The following is a 16,494-nucleotide window of genomic DNA, read 5'->3' as shown; positions in this document are numbered from 1 at the left end:
CGTAGCCTCAGGTCTTCTGGCAGAGCACTACAGGTTCTTCCAAGGACTTGTGCTTATAACAAAAGGTGACCCGGTCTTTGCTGTCGAGGCTATCGAGGCTCTCGAGGTCTACATCACTGAGGCTAGCCAGATCAGTAGCATCTTTTAAACCACATCTCAAAGCACAGTTGTACAAGGAAGCATTTTTACAATGTACTTTTATGTCCCCTGTTTTTATTGCTGTTCCAAGCCTGTCTGTCTCCTCTCAACTGAATTTTTATTTCTAATGTTTCCTTTTATCTACTCTTCTCTGTTTTTTTTATCCTGTTTTGTAAGACACTCTGTAGTCCATATAAAAGCAAATGAAATTGTATCCCCAATGTCCCAATTAAATTGTGGAGTCAAGATGACATTTTAAAACTTTAAAGCTGTCGGACATTTTACTATTTGAATTTTATTGTTCACTTGCATTAATTACTTAGACACTGTAGCTAACTGTAAAGACCAGTGTGTACGAGGCTCGAACAGGCTGCGGTCATCTTGTGAATACTGTAACGCCTTCGTGACAAAACCTTTTCAGATGATCCAGAACATGGCGGCATGCCTTGCTTTCAGTCATGTTCCCCCGCTGCTCGTCAAGCTCCACTGGCAACCTGTAGCAGCCCACATAAAATTCAAATCAAAGTAGTCTATGGCTCCGCACCAACTTACTTGAACGTCCTCATACAGACATATGTTACCTACTCCAATAAACTTTTCTCGTCTGTTGTTCCCCACAACGTCTTTTCAGTTCCTTCGAGATCACCGGCGTCCCTCTCTACCTTCAAAAAACTGAAGACCCAGCTACTAACATGTCCTTGTCACACTGTACCATGATTGTTTCACTTTTTGTCGCTTTGGCGAAAAGCATCAGCTAAAGGACTAAATGTAAATGTGTAGTTGCTGATTGCAATCCCCTCTCCTTCCTAGATTATTCTTTTCAGGTGATTATACACGAATGAAATCATATTTATGCTTTTATTATATTTAATTTATGACATTCAGTAAAAAATGCCCTTTATTCAGTGGTTATTCATTGATTAAAGAATACATTTTGTGAAATACATTGTAAATCTGTGTGTACAATGTTTTTCACAGTGTGTCCCTTGACATGTGGTCCAGACTTAATGGATATTCGATTTGTATGACGTTATGTGCAATACTTTAATCTGGATGAAATGAAATCTGCACCCAAGAGTCTCTTCAAACTGGCCAATATGGGCAGATTCTGCTGGAGAGGGAGCTTATCTGAATCTGTCGCCTCTGCTGTGAAAAGCGGCGGGGGTGGTGGAGGCGGCGTGGGTGGGATAAGCCCGAGAACGAGGCGTGCATTTGAGAAGGGCGGGCGGGGGTGGATGGGGTTTGTGAGAGATACGAGAGGGGGTCCAGATGTACAGCTCAGCTATAAAATGCACGGGGCAGGTCTGCAGCGGCAGCCAAACAGATGTGACTTTTAATGAGAGTAAGACTAGAGGAGGAAACGGGTTAATGGGTGGATATAAAGTGTCACCGTGTCACTGTAGAGCTGCACGTAGCTCAGGTAATGGGCAGAAAGAAAGAACATCCTTTCCCTCAGGAAAAGGGACACATTGTTGATGTGGCGTCACATCATTGTGCGTCATTGCCCAGAGCTAGATTAATGAGATTCGATGATATGTGAAGGTGGATTTCCTGGAACAGAAGGTCGCTGTCAGGCTCGAATAGCTATCCATCCATTTTCTACCACTTATCCAGGATTGGGTTGAGGTGGCAGCAGGTTTAACGGAGCCCTCTCCCCCGCAACATATTCCAGCTCCTCCTGGGGGATCCTGAGGTGTTCCTAGTCTAGATAGGCTATGTATTCCCTCCAGCGGGTTCTGGGTCTGGCACCAAACACCTCCAAAGGAAGACAGGCATCCTCATCAGATGTCCAAACCAGCTCAGATGGCTTTTATTGACGCGTAGGTGCAGCAGTTCAACTCCAAGCTCCCTCCTGATGTCCAACCCGATCTCTAAGGCTGAGCCACCCGACAGAGGAAGCTCATTTCCGCTGCTTGTATCTGCGATCTCATCCTTTCGGTCACTACCCAAAGCTCATGACCAAACGTGAGGGTTGGAACATAGATGGACTGGAAGATCGAGAGCTTTGGCTTCTGGCTCAGCTCCCTCTTCCCCGCAATGGTCCATCTCACACATGAACAAGACCCTGAGAGGGGGGGGTTACTTGAAACTCACAGGCTATTATGAGAGATAGAGATAGCCATATATTATATAATATATATATATATATATATATATTATATAACTTCATTATATGATATATATGTATGTGTATATATATATGTATATATGTGTATATACCCTGCGTGTGTTCACATGCCGTGGCCTCAAAGTGCCACTTCTGTCAGAAGTCTGTGTTGTTTTACAAGGCAGACCAGACACAGGGTGTCATTGTGATTTATGAGGCTCCTCGCTGCCTGTGGAGGGTACAATTGGACCAAAAATATATGGTACCCTGCCAAGCACACTGTGTCTCAACATCATGGCACTTATTGTGTATATCACGCTTTATTGGATGTGTTCAGAGCATAATTCAAGATATAAAGGCGCTATCATGCTTTGTTTTTTTAAGGATGAGGAAATCGCTCAGTTGTGTTTTTGGCCCGTTTGCATTGTGGTACAAAGATTGTACTGCGAGACATGTCCACTGTTGTCTGATTTAGAGCCTCAGCAAGCATCCAAATTCGTCTGTAAGAGATTTACAACCAAAGATTCAACAATGTAACTGCTGCTATAACCCATAAAAACATATTTACTTCAAACTCGCATTGCAAAATCTGCATTTCATGTCTCCGTCTGTTTGTTTTTCTTTGCTAGCAGCGTCACAATCTCATCTTTTTTTTCTCTTTTTAAGCTTTTTTTGGTGTGAAGATGAATCAAGGCAATAGTCAAACCTTGTCTATTGAATTGCTGCACATTCAGACCCTATTAGAACAATCTGACAGTGTGGCATGAGGTGAGTGCATAAGATTGTTGCTATTGCACAGTCTAAAGGTGTGTTTAGGCCACATTCAGACTAGAATCAGACACTGGAAATGAGCTTTCTCGATGCCGGCGCTCCCTCACTCTCATTCACTGCATATGTCTCTTTCACCAATGCTCTCTCTTGGACACGAATCAAATTAAACTTCTTCATGTCACTATTTTGCAGCGCAGATTGTGAGTCAGACTCAGATTTAGAAGCTGGTACATGAAATAAACAAAGCCAGAACACAAGGGTTAGAGTATCAGAGTTTAGTCCATGAATCCACCAGGATAGTCTCAGTCTCAGTTTCAGAGACATTTCAGACTGACTGTGGAGAGTTTGACCAATCTGATTGGCGCCTGCAGCATAATGTCAGGCTGCATTTCCAAAAGCCGGATCTGGATTAACTTCTCCACCACAGGTTACTGCATTTTTTGGCGAGCTACCCTCATTCAAATGAACAGAAAAACCTGTGTTTCCGCTGCAGCACTGGATCCTTTCTGAATGCGGCCTGAGATTGCGGCTTTACAGTCTAAAGGCACCATTATTTTCACATGTTGGTCTGTGTTTTGCGTCGTCAGTTTCCTGGTTTGCATCTGTTCAGTAATGCCAGCATGCCTGGATGCCGGTTTTTATACTGAAATTACATGCACACGGTTTCTTTTCTTGCTTTTGATTGGCTAAAAGTGTGACGGTGTAAGAATAAATACACTGCAAACCAGCCCGCTGAAACGTAAAGATGTGTTACATAGCTTGCCGTACACGTAGAATTCAGAGCTGTAGCGATTATGCACAAACTGCTGATAATGTGTCTGAAACGTTCCCTTCAAATTTCCATAAATATTAATGTGTTGTGTTGCGATGGAATCGGGGGATTGAGCTGCGTCTCCCTGAGACTTCCCAGGGCTCCATCACGGGGAGGAGGAGGAGGGGTGGGAGTTAAACGTGGGGTCATACAGAGGTCACAACAGGGAAGCTGTCTAAACCTGACACCCAACCCCCATCCAACTGTGTGCACTCCAGGAAAGCGGGGTACCGGAGACGCTGTGGTGGTTTATGGGTTGAATTAATGCACAGTTGCTGTGGGTTTGTTTGCCGAGTGTAGCTAATTGAGCAGTAAGCGTAAAAAATCAAGTTGTGCTGAAAGGCTTATTCTAATGTGTGTTTTGTCTCGTTATTAATATGTAATGGACTGAGATTCCCCAAGTGCACAGACTTTAATGAGGCTACACAACGTGCTTTTTACAGTTTCTGCACATATCTGCCTGTATTGAATTACATTGGAGAGAGAGCGTGTGTTGTATTACCTTTTTGGCAATGATTTAAAAAAAAATAAAAAAATTTAAACCTCCAAATATGCACCAGGCGTTCCAGGTCATGAGTTGGATGATCACTGAGAGAGTATTATGCCAATCCTAGAAGGTCGTGCTAAGGTAACTGATAGAGCAGGTCCAGCTGGTCCAGAGCCAGACCAGCTTTATATCGTCTCTATCTTGTCTGTCTCTCTCTTTCTCTTTCTCTCCGTCTGTCTGTCAGAGCCCGCAGGCCTCGGCTTGATGAAATGCAGGCTGATGGTAGGTAGGGGGTGTGAGTTGAGAAATCGTGACAGTGTTCACACAACAAGCTTTCTGTCATCCTGTGAACAGTGTTGAGGTAAATCATTACAGCTGACTGGAAATTCAGCTGAATTTAATGATTCACCCGCGGTGACTGAACAAGAACGTACAGCGTTACACATTACTTATACTGTTCGAATAAGACGTCTGTTGTTCATTGTTTTCACTTCTGCTGTCTGACGTAAATTTGATTTCTAGGGAATTGGTTAGCATGTCTGGCTAAACTAAACTAATCATAACCCAGTGAACCCAGTGTTGTTCATTTACTAACTACTGCACAATTTCACCAAAAAGTGTGGATCTTGGTCTCCAGATGATGTCTCTTAACGAGTTTAGTCTTTTTTCTGGCACCACTGCCACTTCAGATATTCCCCTCGATCAACATTTTGGTTGACATTTGCTGTTCATGGTCCCCAGACAAGAAACTTTAGTGAAATCCTTTTTAATATAGCATCTGGCCAACTGGCCCAACAATTCTACCTAAACCATTGACCGTATAAAGAATGGACGGCGTATGCGTGATGTCACCCACAGGTTTCTGAAGAGTTGTTTCGAAGCTCAAAATGTAAATAGTCCTGCCTCTTCTGACTCCCAGCTAATCTAAAACTCTGCCAAGACGTGGATCAGAGGCCAAATGACTCCGGTTTGCTCAAACAAGCCATCTGCAATGGCACCCACCTGACAATCAACGAATCAATGCTGTTAATTATATGAAACTTTAAGTCTTAATTTAATTTGAACAGGTCATTTCTATAAAAGTCCACCCTCAGTACAGTTGTCATGAACGGGGAAATTAGCTATAGAGACCAAAACTGTTTCTTGTACCGGGCTGTAAACATGTTTATTTCTGCTGTGAACTTGGACATTTTAACATGGGGACTTATGGAGACTGACTCATTCTGTAGCCAGCTTCAAGTGGACGTTTGAGGAACTGCAGTTTTTTTGGCTTCACTTCACAGGAGGTTGGCTCAAATGTTACCAGATTTCTATATTTTCTTCCATGATTTTTTTTGAGTGTCATCTATATTCTTAGAAATGTAAAAAAAAAAATTACAGGCCACTCACTCCAACCTCCTCCACCCTCCTCCACCAGGCTCATTACGGAGGCTCATCCTGTACTATACACATCCATTATGATGGGCAAATGCACTCTCCTGAAGGCCGTCGAGCCCGAGAGGCTTCACATCGTGCCTCTTGTTGCCCGCTATCTCGTGTATTTTATTAATCCTGCGGTGGATCCTCCAGATGCTGACTAAATTGCTTTTTTCGATAAAGCGCCTTCTCGTTGCCACGGCAACGACACCCCCAACCCCTCCTACCACGAAGTCAGGGACGTGTCGCCAGAGCGGCAGACACATTTTGGGCTCTTAGTTAATAATTCAGTGATAAATTAACGGGTTTTTGTGAGGAAAACAGGTGCCAGGATGTCAGAGGGCTTAGGGTAAATAACCCAGCAGAAAAAAAAAAGCGAGAGAGAGAGGGGAGGTGTGGTGTGTGGGTGTTTCTCCCCCCTCCAGGCTTGTATGGAGGCACAAAAGCGACCCCCTGAATACAGGCTCTAAATCCAAACTTGGATGCTGTATGGTGAGAAGTTTTTATGTAGTAAAGAAACGCAGGGGGGGATTGTAAAGGAGTAAAAAGCCAGCGCTCAATAGGTATCTGCAGCATTGTCTCTCCACAGGCGTGGGCTGCCCTTGAGGCCTACATTCGGTGAGGTCAAAGGTCAGGACGGCAGGGGGTGCATTCTTCAGTCCCAGTGGTGTTTATACCGGTCTGCCTCCCTGCCCCCCTCTATAGACTTACTGTTTTTTTTATTCCTCTCTCAGGCTATGCCTAGTTCTTTATGAAACATTACAAAGAGCAAAGTGTAAACCTATTACACACACACAGACACACACACAGACACACACACAAGCCGTATCCACACTAATGTGGAAAAAATTTAAATTGCATCCTTTTCTCTCCGCTCCAGTCTTCCATCCACGCTTAACTGACATGTTCGACCACAAAAATGCCTCTTTTTGAAAACACTCACCGAAGAAAATAAAATTAACCCCCCCCCCTCTTCCCTTCAGCCCTCTCCAAGACATTGATGTGTGATAATCATGTGATTTGAGGCATCTGCATGTCATGTGATCCTTTTTATTTTTGAGAACCTCCACACTCACTTCCCAGGTTCATTTCAGTCTAACATAACCCTGCTTGACTCGGGCACACGATATTTACGCTTTATTCATATTTTTCGAACGGTATGTTTCAGTTTTATTCTCACAAGAGGCCGAACAAACGTAACGCTACCTCAGAAAACAAGTTGTACTGCAGTGTTAACTTCCTGGGTGCTTTAAAATGGCTCTTTGGAAACCTCACGTACACGCTGTCCATGCTTTATACTGTCAGCGGTAAAGCGCTGAAGATGAAAACATAGTTTGGTGGTTTATGTAAGACAAAACAAGATATTAACACACAGATCATCGGTGTGGCGCTGACAAAGGGCAGTGAGTTTGCAGCTGTCACAGGCTTTGAAATGTGTATTTCACCACCGTGTTGAAGACTCTTGACCGGGTAAAGCGATAGTTGTGTCAGAGCGGCACAGATGGAAACGCTAAGTAACACACACTAGCCTGCATAGTGTTGGCTGAAGTATGGCTGAGAGGTGGGGTGGGTGGGGTGGGTGGGGGCTCCCTTTGTAGCCATGAAGAGCTGCAACAGGGTTTTGAAGTGCATACAGGCAGTTTACTGAGAGCCTCGGGAGCAGATTGAGCAGAGGTGGGGTGCAGCATGGAGGAATGTAAAGTCAAAACTGGCTGCAGGGGCCCAGCCAAAAGGGAGTTACAGCAGCGAGAAGTTTGTTTCTCATCTGTCTCCAGACCAAGACCGGGAAGAAAATGTTTTGGATTTGAATCTGAAAGCCGCCTGACGCATGATGATAAATGAACTGCTGATGCTGCCGCGCACCGGCACGTTCATTTGGATCCATTTGCAGATGAAGGTAGTAGGCGCAGGTGATGAGCTTGTGTTAGCGGCTGCCAAAAGGCAAACCCAACAGTGCCTGCTCTCCATGACGCCACTACAGTAAATCTTTACGGTCAGAGATCACACCGCCTGCAGGCGCTCTCAATAAAATAAAGAAAAAGTGCCAGTAAAAGACAAATGCTCTTGTTGAACAACGTCTTCAGGCGTTCGAGCCGGTCAGTCCATCAGACGGACATCCCCCATCTTCTAACAAAGAGCTTTCACACACACATGAACATGAAGCCATTGATCGGCTGACTGTTATCTCTTCTTTGTACGTGTAATTTCATTTTGGAAAAAACCTCTCCACATTTGAAGATTTAAATCAAATCAAACTGGAGCATGATTTCCTCTGTGTCCTCTCCTGAATAGCGTGGAATGCATTACTTTTTTCAAACGGCGCCCTCTCGACATGAATGAATGAAAAGATTATATGAGGAACATTTTTGCCACTAAATTAAATTTCACAAATCTACTTCGTGCAGCTATAAATTGTGAATACTGTTCATCTGGTTTAATGCTTTATTTCAAGATATCCATTGGACTATCCCCATTTGTCCCTGAGCTTTTGCTGCTTTCATTGTCACAGCAGGACACCTCTCATGTCCTCTGTTGTAAAGCGCTGACTCTCCTTTGTAGCGGCACTGTTGTAATAAAGCAGCGTCTGGCAGACGCTTCAGGCCTGGCCGGCCCCAGTGAAAGCAGATCTGTGAGGAGATGGGTGACTCCGACAATGATAGGTGAATTAGGCACGATGAGTGATGAGATTTCTTCCACTCTGGTTCTCTCAACACGCCAGCGTCATCGCTGCTTAGTTGACAGAGGCTGGATTTCAACTGCAGGACAAAAGAGACTGAAGCAGATGTGTGCAGATGTTTAGCCCTCAAGTCTGTTAGGGGAGGTGGGGGTCTCCATGTAAGCTAACCCTCCTCTTAAAGTGCAAGATGTTGCAATAAAGTGCAACAGTGCAAAGAGGCGTGAAAGCAATCGTCACGCATGGCATTTAACATGGAAATGCGGAGGCCTGTGGAGGCCCTTTTTCTAGCTCACTTGCCGTCTATAATAGGTGCAGGTAGGATATGAATGCACCCCGCCAAGCTAATGAATCTACATCTATAAAGAATCAGCATTTTCCTTGAACAACGAGGGTACGGTATGTCCATGCAGGCTGATCTGTTGGAGCCTGATTTGCTCTTTTTTTCCAGATATGAACACGCAGCCATGCGTGATCCAATTAGCAATGATGAGCTCAGAGCGCGGCGTGAGACTAATGTCTGCATGTCCACGAGCATAAATGGATTGTTAGTATAGATTTTCAGCTCTCCCCGGAGTCCTAACAGTCGGTGGGCTCTCTACAGGGGTTATTGGCATCCTTAAACCAGTGTGTAACCGTATAGCCGAGCGGCAGGCCTGGCTATGCGGTTACACACTCTGTTGACATTGTTAATGAATAGAGGCGCCCTTAGAGAAAGCCGGGAGTGGCAACGTGCAATCTTGATGCAGTGAATATGGTCTGCAAACCGTTTGAATGTTAATTGGCTACTGACTGCTGTGCTGGACTTGAACTGTTTGTGTTTCTGCAGCAGAAATCTCATAAATCAGTGAAGGGAGCACCTAACAGTCGTTTGTATGATGGATATTTTTCATTAATTTCAGACATTCGCTTGATAAAAGAAGATTCATTGAGAAGATTTTCTGCAGATTAACGAGTTTTTCAACAATTCAAGGTTTTATTTTATTATCATATGACACATAGAAGGAGAAGCGAGTCATCATTATCTTGTTTGTTTAAATCCTACAGAAACCATAACAAAAAACATGACATGTTTTGGTTTTACAGGAGAAATGTGCCAAAATATTTCATGCCATGGGTTTGTTACCTTTTTATACAGAGCCAGGCTAGCTGTAAGCTAAGATAACCAGCTGTTGGTTGTAGCCACTGAGAGTATAAAGAACGGACGTCACCCACAGGTTGCCGAAAATATGCAACACTGGGCAGGGACTGCAGTTTTTGGCACAGTTTCACTTTACAGACACAAATGTTGGCGCTTGCCTAACCTGGCTCCATCGTATCTTGTTTAAATCATACAAAAACTATAAACATGACATGTTGAAATGTGCCAGTGGGTTTATTACCTTTTTATATAGGAGTGGTATCAATATTTTCATCTAACTTTCTCCGTTCAGCGGCACATAAGAAACACTTTCATCAAATGAGTCGTGTTACAGACGAATAAAAACCTGACAAAACATCCTTAACAGCACTTCTGCGAGGTGGAGGCTGTTTCTCAAGCCAAGGAATTTGACAGCATGATTTATGTGTGCTGTATTATTTATTTTTTTTTAGTACAACATATCATGTCACGGTCTGTATTTATTATCTGAGCTGTAATCGACGGCCTGAGGCTCTCGACAATGAAACTGTGTGTTTTGGGGGAAATGGATCACCGTGGCATGTGATCCTCATGTTCACGAGGAGAGAGTGCTGTTATTGTGAGAGCTTTTGTCTTCAGTGTTTTGGTGAAAGGTTTTGGATTTACATGTGTAGATGACAATGAAAACTCCGCTGTGACAAGTTTCACCCCACCCATACACGATGAATTCCTGTGCTGAGATCCATTTTGTTTGCGTCAGACTCGAGGACATGTTGCTTTTGTAGTTACAAGGTCAGTCAACGCTCCTGAAATCATAACAGCAGATCTAAAACCCCTCGAGGGATTCAGCATCATTTAGCATTCAGGGCTACTGTGATCTGCAGCCAAATCACCAGGCAGGCGTGATTCAAGGATGCAGTAAATTAGTGGTAAGACAAGAAGGAGGAATCATTCTGCCTCTAAAGGTCGGTGCTGCGGCATGATTACACCAGAACGCCACCTTCCTCTGTCCTTAAAAAACGTATCCCCGTGCTTGTTATCTTAACGTGTTCTTAGTGGATCTACATTAACGTGTGCTGTGTGGCGTTTGAATTGGTGGTTTCTATTTTTTGAGCTCCGGGGCTGTAGGGATGTCAGCGTCAGACAGTCCGCCACAGATTTGAGTGGGTTGCATGTACCGTCCAGTTTTCTTCTTTCATCTTTATTTTTGTTCTTCTTATAGTTGCCCAAGAGGACTGAAAAGTTAGAAATGCAATGACAGTAAGCTGCCTCCGCTATTATTTTTATTCAGTCTGTCAGTCCACCACTTCCAAACTATATGGATGGATTTGCATTCAGTTTTGTGCAGACATTCATCGTCTCCAGTAGATTAAAAAAGCTCCATTTTGGTGCTACGTTAAGATGATGAACGTGATACTTATGCCTGCCAAACATCACCATGTTAGGGTACATTCAGACAGAATCAGGTGTATGAGCCTGTATCTATTTGTGCCGAACGTAACCGCTGTGAAACAATCAAGAAGTAACTTTGTTTTTTTCGCTGATTAACCAGCTTTATAGATGCCCGTGCTCCTTCACTCTCATTCACTGTCTATGTCTCTCGACCACTGCTCACTCTCTCACACCATCGGATACAAAACGTCTTCATGTCACTGTTTTGCAGCGTAAACTGCGAGTCAGACTCAGATTTAGAAGCTGGGTACGTGAAATAAACGAAGCCAGAACACACACACAAAGGTAGAGAAGCAACTGTAGCTGGAAAGCCTCGGTTTCAGAGACAGCCGACATTGTCTGATTGGCGGATGCAGCGGCTTTAGATACTTCCTCGTAAATCATTTGACACAAAATATTCATTTTTCTAGTAAGTAGCCGTGTGATGTGTGGAATTATACAGAGAGGATTCACTGCTCTGTTCATTACTGTGAAATAAACCCCGACAGGGTGATGCAGGATCCTGACATGAAGCATTATCCCTTACAAACCCTTTAATGTAAACCTGTGAGAGGGTGTTAGCTAAAGGCAGTTTATTTTAGTCATAATCTAGTGGAAAAGCAGATGTTTGAGCTTCACCGTGCATGCTATTTGCAATCTCTTGAACACCTGGCTAACATTGAATCATATTACGCTGTCATACACCTCAGAGCGCAGGACTGTGAGCCTCGACGTGCAATACATTACATGATATTAAAGTGCTGGTGCAGAACCAATCAGCCTGTCGCTCTTGCTTTCTTCTCTCGAGTCCCTCTCGCACACTTTTCCCGTCTAAATCCGCCTCTCAATCTCAAATCATCAGCCCGGATGACAGCAGGCAGCTGAGTGAAATGGTGGCGGGCACGTGAGCTTTCGGAGACAGTCACAGTTAATGCCCCTGACCCCATCAATTTGTGAGCCGAGATTGACTTTCCAGAGCAGCACGGAGCGTGTGGTAAAACTGTTGACTGTGGCAGACGCTGAAGTTTACTTTTTGACGGACTTCCAGACCAACATTGTCAGGAGGCTCCGGGTCGTCTTGTCCCTGGGACAGACCGTCTGACCTCTGCTGACAGAGAGCGCCTGTGGTCGACCTCTGGCGAGTGTATGACAACATGTGCTCAAAGAGGACACACACACACACACAGTATGAATTAAACATGCACTGTGCAAGCTTTCCTGTCTGTTACTCTGAGACTCTTTGTCACGAAAAGAGAGCAACGAAAGGTTTTCATCAACCTGGAGCTCAACGGTAACCCAACCCTTCATCTGGCGCTCCTAACCTATTAGAGCATTCAGACAGCACAAATCATCATATTATACGGGTACTTAAGTGTTTGGCAGGGTATAGCAGGTAATAAATTGGGTGGCACAGTATTGAATGTGCTCATTTTCCTTTGTCCTGAACCAGACGTGTATATATAGGTCAAATAAAAGAAGATGAAGCGTACATCGATGCTGTATTTTTCCGGAGGCTATGTTACGTCTGAGCTTTCCTGAGCTCTCCTGGCATGGGATTACATGCGAGGGATCCCCCTTCTTCTTCTTCTTCTTCTGTACTTGGTGAAGCAGCAAGTCCCGGCTATTTTCTATTCGCAGAGCAGGTCTCTTCCCTCTGATATGGAAAGCGAGTCTCAGATATGTTAAATGCTTGATCTGCTCTTTTCATGTCAGCATTGATCGGCTGAACTCCCATAAATAGCGTCGGTTCATGCACAAATTTCAGCCTGTAAAGCCTCGTCTCTGACTTTATGAGGCTGTATTAATATCAACTCATCATACTGGAGGTATTGTGATTAAAGCCAAGGCCAAAGGGCGCTCATAAATGCCTATGAAAATATGAGTTCTCCATCCAAGAAGCTCCAATAATTCACAGTGCTGGAGTTTCTCCTTTACTGCAGAGCTAAAGTAGATCTTTTTGCAGCTGCGTATCCTTTTTTACTCACATTCATGACACAGCAGGGACGGCGCAAGTTCAGTTCAGCCTCTTTAAAGTGCAGCAGGGCTGACTGTATTTTTACTCCACCTTCTCGTCCCCTGGGTCTCTTTTTAAATAACGGAGACGGTGTTTGTCCTATAAAATATATACGGCACTCAGTTGACATTTGTTTCGTTTATGCTGTCATATTTCAGGAGAAAACACTGTTACTGCAATGAAAACAATTTCAGGTTGCATTAAACAGCTTTTTTTCCTTCTTCTACTTCTCTTTACAGATGAAGCTGTGGAACAAGTACAAGGTAACCAGCATCCCATCTCTGGTGTTTGTGGACGCAGTCACGGGGAAGGTGGTCTGTCGAAATGGTCTACTGGTGGTCAGAGATGACCCTAAAGGTAAGATCAGCAGCCACACACATATGCTTGTAGTATGTTATTAGTAAAGACATCGTGCTGATTTATTTTTATTCCCTGACCTCAAGCTCTGACCTTAATCCTCTTTACTGAATGGTTAACCTCAACCCCAACCACCCAGCGCTCAGCCCCTAAAAATACCGCTGTTTAATGAGGTAATAGAGGGTCAAAAGGACAAAACAACACATCAGTTTCCCCACACACTTTGTCTGTCATACCTGTGTAACCCTGAATTCTTGGCGAGTCGACTTCTGCAGCTTCTCTTGGCTTCTCCTTGAATAATCTCAGCAGGACAGTAACGCCCAAATTCACTCGCTCAGACTGTTTCCTCCACTTGTCTCCAATAAAACAGCAGCAGGCAGCAGGTAGGAACGAAAGTCCGCCCCTGAGGCAAGGTGGCATGAATAAGCAACATAAATATAAGAGAAAATGTGCATTAATGCTCTGTTAGGAGTTGGTCATAAGCAGCTGGTGGCGTCGATTCTTCTGTTGGCTCACATTTATAACTTTTCTGGACCTCGATGGCTTAAATATTCATAATACAGAGATCAGTATTTGATCTTGTTGGCAGTTTGAGTGTTTTATGATTGGAAAAATGAGCAGAGTGCATCATGATTTATTCACAAAGTCTCGTTTTATTGCGACTTTGGCAGACGTGGAAAAGTTTGTGCATCGATGTTTCAAGTATTCTTTTATTTTGATTTATTTGTGACATTTCCAGCATGTGTCATGTTAAAAAATGTGCAAAACAGGTGAATGGAAAAAGACACTGAGTCGTGCATCGTGCAGCCCGACTTAAACGAGTTAGATAAACTGCAGAAATTCAAGTAAACCAACATGTAATGAGTACAAGATGGGGTACTGGGAGTTGTTGTGTCTGTAAATAATATAAATAGCACAGTCTAGATGTGCACTGTGTGAAGAATTATGCAGTAATTGTCATTATTTAGCTCTATATACGTAATATGCATTGCATTACACGCAGACTTACTCAACACTCATCCTCTGTAATGATGTTTACTAAATACTCAGTCGGAGTTGCCTGCAGTGCCACATCATTCAACATTCGGCTAAAACATTTTGCACTAACTTTTTTCCCTCCCCTCGTTTGTGTTGATGCTGGCGTAATTATGGTGCTGTATGAATATTACAGCGTGTCCGTGTCTCACTCCCATCATCTGCAAACCCTATAATTTCTGCACTTTGAAGTGGAGGCAGAGAATTAACAAGAGTGGGCTTGCATTCCTTTCCTGTACAGAGGACGTCCTCTGCGGCGGCTGCGAAGATCTCAATATTTAAAAAAGGAAGAAAAAAAAAAAGCCTTCTCCAGTCAGTCGGCGTGAAAAAAAAAAAAAAAAAAGTAGCCATTAGTCATGTGAGCAGGGAGAAAAGCGGCACTATGGCAGCGCAGCATTGAAGCAGAATGGATTTCACATTATTGTGACAGATTTTGCAGCCAGCCTGTTTAATAAAAGCCAGTCCGAGCCTGCAGTATTATCCACGATTCATTAACTTTTCCACCAAACTAAACGTGGCTGCAGAAGAGATTAATCTCTCCCTCAGTAGCAAAATATAGGCACTTGATTATGCCTTAAATCTGCTACAGCACAAAGAAAACAGGCTTATGTTTTTTGTTTTATTGCACATTTTCATGTATTTTTCATGTTTATACTATTTAAAAGGCAGCTCTGGATGTGACAAATCAATCCAGCTACAGTTCAGAGAGGGAAAAGGGCACTAAAAGTTTGCCGTGCATCGAGACTCGGAGGGCCGGGTGAACAATTCAGGACAATCAGCCTTTCACTCTGGATGAAAAGGCCCTGACTTGAGTGGCGGCAGACTAGCCTGCAGCGCAAAGATGGAGTGCACTTTTACAATCAGGACAACAGTAAAAATCCGCGGTAGAGCAGCACAGACGTGTCATTCCTGCCTAATGAAGCCAAGCCAGGTCATTATGAACCCAACCGTACAAGGTTTTATTTATGATTACCTCCTTCTTAATTCGGCCAGAGCTCGATGGAGACAATGAAGACAGCTCAGAAAGGAAATGAGAAGTGTGGAAGAGAGCGAGCGACAGGGATTGAAGTATTTCTGGCAACCTTCATGTACTCGAGAGGGAACACTCTCAGCCGTTATTAAAACCATATTTTGGATCTGGTGTCTATTTCCCCGAACAGATGTCACAGAAAAAAACTTTCAGTAATGTATACATGACAAATACAAATGACTCTTTGTTAACAGCTACGGCACAAAAGTGTCTTAGATGGTTTCCATCTGCACGGCTCATCATCTGCAATTTTGGAGACGAGTAACACATTTGAAGATGTCACCTTGGATTGTGGAAAACAGGAAAGAGCGTTCGAGCGTTTAATTAAATGTTGAACTGAGGATGCAGTTGACAAATTAATCTGAAACATGTTTTTAACCCCTTCAGTGCTTTGGCTTTTTGATAAAGTTGATCGGTTCATTCGTGCTCCACAGAGGATCCACTGACTGATTTTTCTCTGGCACCACCATGACGTTAACATATTTGTGTTTTAGTGAAATGTCTCAACCACTGACTGTATAAAGAATGGATGGTGTATCTGTGACGTCACCAACAAGCTTCTGAAGAGCCGTTTTTATAGCTCATGGTGTGGTTTCTCTGGCCGTCGCCATGTTTGTAGTCCCGCCTCCTGGCTGATCTAAAAATCAGCAAAGACGTTGATCATCTGCGGACCTGAAGCGGGTTGAATGAAGCTTGGGTGTTCAAACAAGCCATCTGTACGGTGGCCGAGACCCACCATTGCTGCAAATAAAAAGAAACGCTGCAAACAAAAAGAAACGGCGCTGCAAATAAAACAACGATGTAAATAAAAAAAAAAGCCATAACGGAAGTGATTTACCGGGGACTATTATTGCCGGTGCACCGGTGTTTTTTATGTGAGAAGAAGAAGAAGGGTGCTTTGGGTGCTTTTAGGCACTTAAATAACTATAAAGTTAACGTTACCACATACAGTCTCGCTCACTAGTGTAGTTTTAATGTTGCAGTCTGTCAGACTGAGTTTTTTTTTTCTATATTTCATAGCACATATGTTATGGTATGTATTACTGCTTAAACAGAAGTTGTACTGCATTAATTGTATGTGGTCTGTTGTCAATACCATTGTT

At 43.5% G+C, this 16,494-nt stretch overlaps 1 protein-coding gene across 1 annotated transcript in view; it reads left to right on the top strand.

Annotated features, from left to right (window-relative positions):
* nxn (nucleoredoxin) overlaps positions 1-16,494 on the top strand; it is a 62,023-nt gene that overhangs the window by 32,943 nt on the left and 12,586 nt on the right. The window contains exon 2 of the mRNA XM_010736657.3: positions 13,209-13,326. Within this exon, the coding sequence (XP_010734959.1) occupies positions 13,209-13,326 (118 nt within the window). The remainder of the gene's footprint in view (positions 1-13,208; positions 13,327-16,494) is intronic.

Source organism: Larimichthys crocea, chromosome VII (genome assembly GCF_000972845.2).
Source record: "Larimichthys crocea isolate SSNF chromosome VII, L_crocea_2.0, whole genome shotgun sequence".
Taxonomy (NCBI): Eukaryota; Metazoa; Chordata; class Actinopteri; family Sciaenidae; genus Larimichthys; species Larimichthys crocea.
The sequence above is the reverse complement of the archived record's forward strand: the minus strand, read 5'-3'. Positions and strand labels throughout refer to the sequence as shown.